We start from the raw sequence: 7,976 nt of genomic DNA, 5'->3' as shown, positions 1-7,976 counted from the left end.
CTGCGGCTTAAACTACCATCTAATAATGTAATGAGCATGAATTTGAATGAATAAATATGAATATGAATATGAATAAATGTGTGCGCGCCGGCTCGCGGCTGGCGCCGATACACACGCACCCGCCGCACGCACACAATCACACGCTGATAATTTAAGGAGGATTAAGTTTGTTTTCGGTAGTCAAGGCTGCGCTGCCGTCGGTGACGTACGTTTTGATTTTAGCTCGCTCATCTTGCGCTTGATCACCTTTTACGTTCACGTACTCGTAGTTACGTATTTTTTTTTTTGTAGTAGTACATACGTGTAGTGTAAAAGTTTCGTGCAAGGACACATGAAAAAATAATAGATACCAATAGTCCACGCGGCGGTTTAAGATGGCTCAGGGAAACTGGTGGGGGTAAATGGCGCATGGATGGGTACAATCACGCACAAAATCTTTTAACAAAATAATATATCAGAAAGATTAAAGAACACTAAGTGTAATTTAATACGATAATGTAACAATAACATTTAATTTAGCCAACCCTAGATAACCCTAGGTCCGCGCCGGAGTAGGCAGTTAAGTCGCAAAGGGTCGGAGTTTACATACTTCTCTTATTTTACTATGGTTAAACTATTATGTGTGTGATGTGCCGTAGTTTTAGAGTAGCAACGATGACGGCTTTCAAAAATCCCTCAGTCATTTTTGTGTATTTTTTTTATATAATTTGAATTTTATCGCACATAGGTGTTTTAACCGTAATGCTGTAAACTTTTATTGACAAATAAATAATAAAGACAAAAAAGTGAAGTCTTTCTCTGAAAATTGCGTTTTACCATCACTTCAAATAAGGTAGACTGGCAGAGATTAATTCAGGAATCAGTGCCTTTGTAATTGGCACTTTTTTGTGTAGCTTTTTGTCTTTCCTTTTTAAAGAGTAAAGATAAACAAACAAACAAACTATTAGTTTGTATTATTATTTTAATGTAAGCTTAGTTTCTTAAATGCAAAGCAGCTGGCAATAATCATGCTCAAGTGTCACTTGTGTCAATGTCAAATCCGCGTGGCGCTTCTGACAGATGTTGTGTACTTGTGTATTTTGAATACGGAAAATTTTGTAAAATTGCAAATAATATTATCGTTTCCTCAGTTGTTTAAATTTAACAATAACACCTGTTTCGTAGGTTATTCTTAAAATATACTTCACTAATCGCTTAAAACAATAAAATTGGCGTTAAATACGTTAAAAATGAATTCCGGTGACGATGTGTTGTCCTTCATGGATTTATTGGATTTAGACGAAGAATTAGTTGACGAACGGCTTAAAACTATAATGGTAAGAGAAAATTACTCCCATAAGCATCTAAAATGGGCTATACAATTGCTCAAATACAAGCAATTAATTAATAACAAGGAAGAAATTGATTGCGAGAACAACGACGAGAGCGACTTCGTGGCCAAGTTAATTAAAGATTTAAGGGAGGAAACGGCTGATAATGTTTGCCAAATTACGAATATTGTTCTAAATTTGAACCCGAGTTCCATTATTAGCAAGTCAGAACACTTGTTGCAGCAGATTCTGTTAAATATAGATGTGAACTCTACGCAACTGAGTATTAGTCCTGATGAAAATACAGAAGGGAGTTCCTCCTCCAATATACTTTTGAACTTAAGGCTGTGCGATACAATACTGGATGCAGTCATTAAAAATAATGAAAAACTCTACATGCCCTTCTTGGAAACTCCATTAGAACAGATTTTGCTGAGTGGTAGTGAAAAACTTAGAATGCACTTTTTAACTAATACCGTACCAAGATTTTTTGAAGCTATCACTGGTTACGCCATATTGGACAGAATATGGAACCTTCTGATACAATTGAAGAATGATTCTAGGCAGACTTCATTAAAAGTTCTTAGTTGTTTATCTAATTTCTTCTTGCCAATCGCAGACAACAAAGGAAATTTGAAATTTGAGTCTGAAATAGTCCACCATTACGAATTTTGGAACATAGTTCTATTTGGTTTGATGGGGAATGATCCAATATATCGTAAAATTTCAGTTTATCTTGTGAAAAGATCCGTTGACAGCATAAGCGCAATGAAAAAGAATATTGCAGTTCAATCAGGGGAAACTCAATTGTTTTCATGGCAAAAGAAAAATGAGAAAAAACTGAAAGAACTATGGGACAATTATTTTGTATTGATAGACAGTTTAGAGGAAAAGCAGAGCAATATAGTATTGCCATCTTTACAGTTATTTGTAAAACTTAAAAACATAGGTGACCATTGGCTAAATTGTGTTTTTAACATGGGATTAAAACATGATAATGCTCAAGTAAGACTTAAATGTATTGAATACAGACTGGATGTGCGAATTAATAATATTTCTGAAGCATTAATACTTCTAGAAGCCTTAAATGATTTGAATTTGTATGATCATCCAAGAGAATGTGGAAAACTGAACACAAAACTGCATGAAAAATTAAGAGATGTCAACACTTTTAATTATGTTTTCCAAGCTATGCCTCTAACAAAATGGTCACCAGTACCATTCTTTTATTTAAGCTGCATCTTAGCTGGTATAGATGTTGGTGATTTAACAGAGAAAATTGATCCCGATAAAATAACTGAGGTTGTAAATGAGTTACTGAAGATACCTTGTAACAATTTGGCTGCAAGAAAGGCTATTCATGTTAACATATCACAGTTTGTTGGTAGATCTTGCAATGGATTTAAATGGAGAGACTATGCAAGTATATACTCTTCATTCAAGTTTGAGTCCATGTCTGATGAGGCTAAAAGAAACAATCCTCTTTTGTTGAGTATTAAAAACAAATTGTTACTAGATAACGATAAATCAGCATTTTTCAAGCTAGTCAGCGATTCACATGTGAATATTGATTTTGGATTATTATACCTTGGTAACAACAATGATGATTTCCAATTTTTTGTCGACATAATCAATGAAAAGATATTTAAAATAAATGATATTGTAAATAGACAGTATTCTAATAAAATTGAATGCTTCAATGATGCTATTTACATAGCTCATCTGTACAGTAAAACTGTAAATAGAGAAAGTACAGTTCAGGAAGCTATAAATGTGATGATAGCAAAAGAAATCAAGACAATGTTTCATTATGTTTTGACAATGATAGCAAATGAAGTCATAATAACAATAGATGAAACCAAACTATTTTTCAATGAGATGAGTGAGTTGTTTCAAAATTCCACAAGTGATGTTAAAGATATCTTATTACAATTATACAAAACGTCGCTCATAGTCTTCAAAGATAAGACCTCGGACCTAAACAGTAAAGTATTTTGCACATTTGTTGTTGCAAACTTAGCTAGTAACAGGTTACTGGTTAGCCAATACAAACATGAAATGATTGACCTAAAAGGAATCTTGAATATAGTTATCAAATTCGAATTTGGCGATAACAAAAGTAAAGAAAGCAATGGTAGGTTAAAAAATGTTATTTATGAAAAATCATGTGAGATGATACATTATTTAATTGAAGATAGTGAAGATGCAAGAAAGAACTTAACAGACATAGATAATTATGTTGAAAATGTAATTGAGTGTGGGGGTTATGGTTGTCTTAAGTGGACACTGAAGATTGTAAATAAACTGCTACCTCTACTGTCAGAAAAGACAATAAATTTTAATGTTGCCCGATTTATTGATAAATCATGGAGAGAGATTGAAGAATTAAAATCAAACAATCAATATTCGCCGTGCATGAAAGAATTCGTAGATTTAATAACGCAAGATGTTTTATTAAAGAGTTCAACATACAACAACGTCATTTTGCTGTATTGTAACAAAATAGTGGAATATGGACCAATGAAAAACACTCCACTATATTTCTTAGTGAAGCAGTTAAGCTCTAAAGATATTAATGCTGATTGTGGCCAGATAGTCTTTGTTCTTTGTGAAATCATGCTCTTTTCGCCAGTTACAAGGAAAGATCAAAGGTATAGTTAGTTAGTTATGATTTATATCCATAACTTAAAAATCATTTGATAGTAATGTGATATTTGCTTATTGAAAATACTGCTTAGCAAACTTTTAAATACATTGTTTTTATTAAATTCTGATATTACAACTATTACAAGTATTGATTTTACCTTTTTATTAAGGATTTCTGAAAACGTCGCTGTGGATGTACTTCACAATCCTAATTATGGCGTCAATCAGGACCAGTAAGTATCTTACCTACAACACTTTTTTCTACAACAATATTTGAAACTTAATTTATAACTCTTTCACATTTTTCATTTGTAATTTCAGAACCGGAATTCATTTCAACTACCAAATACTGTTTATATCTTTTTCAATATTATGCAAAATCACAGACCCGAAAATTCTCGATATGGTGTCCGTTTTGATAATGGAGCGAATAAACAAGATGTTGGTGAACAAATGCATGTATCACGGCAATTCACAACCGCATCGGACTCTGATGAATGCTGTGCAACATCTGTTACTGATTTTACTGTTGAAGCAGAGAATCCAGCACAATGTTGAATTAGAGAAAACAGCGAATTGGTGTATGGATTTGTTGGGAAAGATGCCTCATCAGCCCAGTGTCAGAATCTGCTTGGAATGGTACATTGCTCTACATTTTTACATGAAGGTAAGTCGGTTATAATTGATTACAACACGCAAGATTCCTTGAGATTTTATAAACAATGGTGTTAATGTTTGATATTTCAGAAACAAGATGTTGATGAAGATTTTCTAACTATTCTAAAATCCAAAAAAATACCTCTGGCATCTCAATTCATTATTTTATACTGGATCGTGAAACACAAAATCATCAACGTAACATGCAAAGAACAAGAGTTTAAATTCGTTATGGCTGAGCTACTGTCCCATACCATGGGCCAAACATTTGTCGTGAGACTGCAAGCTCAGTTCCTTGCTGCACATCTTTCCAAACTGTCCTATTATAAACCAAAAGAGTACGAGTACGTCATAAAAATAATAGAAAATACTTTCTACGAAAACCGCACAGATAAGAACTTCGTTAAACTACAAAAAGATTATTTCGCGAATGATTTTGATATAGTTACTCATTTAACACCATGTTTTATTTACTATTTCTTACCGAGATACTGCGAAATGAGTAACAATGAAAACGTCGACGTAGATTACCTTCGGAATGTATTGAATGACGTCGAAATTATTTTATCCGAAAAAAAATATTACATTGATGATTTTATAAAAGAGTGGGCTGCAAGTAAAATTTTGGATGAAGAGATTTTTAAGCTGAATGTAACTAAAAGTGCTGAAATTGACGAGGCTATCCCGGAAGCGGATATTGGAACGATCCAGAAGAAATATGTCCCTTGGAAGAACATGAGCGATATTGATGTTTATGAAATAACTAAAAAGGTACATTCAATATTTTATCCAAATAAACAAAAACTGTCTGTTATACCTAGGAACACTGAAATGCTAATGAGGTTATTTTTATTCTTCAGAGAGAAAGCCCTAGTGATTTGATAGTAGTTGCATCCCTAATTGACAAGTTACCAAATTTAGGAGGCATGGCTCGTACCAGCGAAGTCTTTGGGGTGAAGACTTATGTTGTCGACAGCTTAAGGCATTTACATGACAAACAATTTCAAGGATTAAGGTAAGGCAATAACAAAAATATTAAGTAGGTAGGAGGGACGAATTCCTTTGGTGCATCCATATAAAAGAGAAGAGCTGCATAAAAAAGGGCAGCACTAGTGGCGGCGCAGGAGTTAAATTTTGGCGTGGGCAAGATACGTTTTACGAGGCCCTATGATGGCACACTATACATTAGATGACGGATTTTTAAACGAGTAAAAAAACGAGAAACTAGATTTAGATGCACGAGGTCCCTTACACCGCGAGATCGCACGCCTGTCACCTAGTGCCGCCTCTGGGCAGTTCTGTGCCTACGTAACGAGTAAGTTCGTTTACTTGTGATTTGCCGAAGGCGGGAGGTTTGTGTATCTCAAAAAGTCTTAGTACTCAAAGCAAAAAGTACTTGATCAAAATCCAAATTCTTAAAATTTTATGATTGGTTTTTTGGAGTCTTTTTGTATTTTTTATTTCAACTCCAAATTTGTTACTTTTACGGGTTCCGAAAGAATGTGACGTCTCTCGATGAGAGCGGAACATAGATGTCGCTAATGCTGCTGCATAAGTAGTGTAGTAGAAATAAGCAACCTGAGATATGTATGCAAAGAAAAAAATCGTGTCCAGATTCTTTTCCAGCGGTGGTGTAGGGGTTATTGCTGAGAACCTGGGTTCGATTCCCAGCGCTGGTCTCTTTTTCTGGTTTTCTGTGCATCCATGTCTGTTTGTATTTTCGATATCTTAAAATTTTCTTCACCAGTGTGTCAGCGGAACGTTGGGTGGATATCGAAGAAGTCCGCCCTGGGGCGCCTCTCAAAGAATATTTGGTGCGGAAGAAGAGGGAAGGCTACTCCGTAGTAGCTGCCGAACAGACGTCGACCAGTTGTCTGCTGCAGTCGTTTAAGTTTCCCAAGAAAAGTTTGCTGCTTTTAGGGTAAGTTAGCTTTTACGATTTGTTAAATCATTCTCCCAAAATAATTATTTCCTAGTACCTAGCAAAGTTTTCGTTCGATTTTTTTCCCGAATGCTTTTTTCACAATATGCTTTTTTACTGAATCTTATTTTCACAATCGCGTTTTTTCCCAAATTTAATCGATAGAAACATTGATAGGTTTAGATTATGTTAAGTTTGCATCGGCGCGAAGGGCCAAAAATTAAATTGGGGGAAAAACACGATTGCGAAAAGAAGCTTCAGTAAAAAAGCATTTGGGAAAAAGCGAGAATGGAAATTTTGCTACTAGGAAATAACGATTTAGGAAATGATCTACCCAGTTTAAACCTACCTATTTTTCTGCGTCGATTAAAATTGGGAAAAAACGTGATTATGAAAATAAGATTCAGTAAAAAAGCATATTGGGAAAAAAAGCATTCAGGAAAAAATTCGAACCAAAATTTTGCTACTACAAAAATAACGAGTTCTGATCTGAAGTTGAAATTTGGTGACAATGTTTATTATTCCTAAAAAATACCAATATATTGATAAATCTGATTTTTCCTTTGAAATTCCCTAATTTTTTGGAATCTACTAAAATGTCCTCCAACTTTGCGTAGGTACATTTTGCTTAAAAGCAGGGCTCTATTGACATTGGATTTTTACAGACACGGCCGATTAAAGCGTACAATATATTTACATACCACATATTACCATTATATTTAGACGACCAGATGGCCTAGTGGTTAGAGAACCTGACTACGAAGCTTGAGGTCCCGGGTTCGATTCCCGTGTCGGGGCAGATATTTGTATGAAAAATACGAATGTTTGTTCTCGGGTCTTGGGTGTTTAATATGTATTTAAGTATGTATCTATCTATATAATTATATTTATCCGTTGCTTAGTACCCATAACACAAGCTTTGCTAAGCTTACTTTGGGACTAGGTCAATTGGTGTGAATTGTCCCGTGACATTTATTTATTTATTTATTTATACCTACCTAAAAAATAATGTATGGAACCCTCCGTGCGCGAGTCCGACTCGCACTTGGTTAGTTTTTCCTATCTTTCATCTTTTTCTCAGGCATGAAAAAGAAGGCATCCCTTGTGATCTTTTGCCGATGATGGATTACTGCGTGGAGATACCGCAGCAGGGTTTCGTCAGGTCGCTGAATGTTCATGTCACCGCCGCCATATTTGTCTGGGAGTACGCAAGGCAAAACTTCCTGTGCTGACATATGGCAATAGATTTTTATAAGTATTTTGACTGATTTCGCAAGTGATATTGGACCGTGGAAGTAAAAATTCCTGTGATTTAATGAATTTCAGTAATATTATATATTTTCTAGAGTGAACAATTTAATAATAAAAGCGAGTTCAGAATTGATTTGTTTTATTTAATTTCTGAAGGATCAATGCTTTGAAACTTCTTTTATTTCTATTGA

The 7,976-nt window shown here is 34.6% G+C and overlaps 1 protein-coding gene across 1 annotated transcript; it reads left to right on the top strand.

The window, feature by feature from the left end:
* The first annotated feature begins 1,014 nt into the window (after positions 1-1,014).
* LOC141432236 (uncharacterized) lies at positions 1,015-7,915 on the top strand. The gene is made up of 7 exons (XM_074093767.1): positions 1,015-3,961; positions 4,127-4,189; positions 4,278-4,623; positions 4,704-5,384; positions 5,474-5,628; positions 6,361-6,534; positions 7,616-7,915. Exons 1-7 carry the CDS (start codon positions 1,230-1,232, stop codon positions 7,764-7,766), a joined length of 4,302 nt encoding a protein of 1,433 aa, XP_073949868.1. The 5' UTR covers positions 1,015-1,229; the 3' UTR covers positions 7,767-7,915.
* Positions 7,916-7,976: the final 61 nt, after the last annotated feature.

The sequence above is a fragment of the Choristoneura fumiferana genome, chromosome 10, assembly GCF_025370935.1.
Source record: "Choristoneura fumiferana chromosome 10, NRCan_CFum_1, whole genome shotgun sequence".
NCBI lineage: Eukaryota > Metazoa > Arthropoda > Insecta > Lepidoptera > Tortricidae > Choristoneura > Choristoneura fumiferana.
This window is presented reverse-complemented; position numbering and strand designations above follow the sequence as displayed.

What these genes read in the sequence shown, in the direction of transcription:
- LOC141432236 (XM_074093767.1), top strand. Translation starts at nt 1,230, where the DNA reads ATGAATTCCGGTGACGATGTGTTGTCCTTCATGGATTTATTGGATTTA. An exon ending in GTTACAAGGAAAGATCAAAG is followed by an intron (nt 3,962 to 4,126) that starts GTATAGTTAGTT and finishes CTTTTTATTAAG; the next exon opens with GATTTCTGAAAACGTCGCTG. An exon ending in AAACAATTTCAAGGATTAAG is followed by an intron (nt 5,629 to 6,360) that starts GTAAGGCAATAA and finishes TTTCTTCACCAG; the next exon opens with TGTGTCAGCGGAACGTTGGG.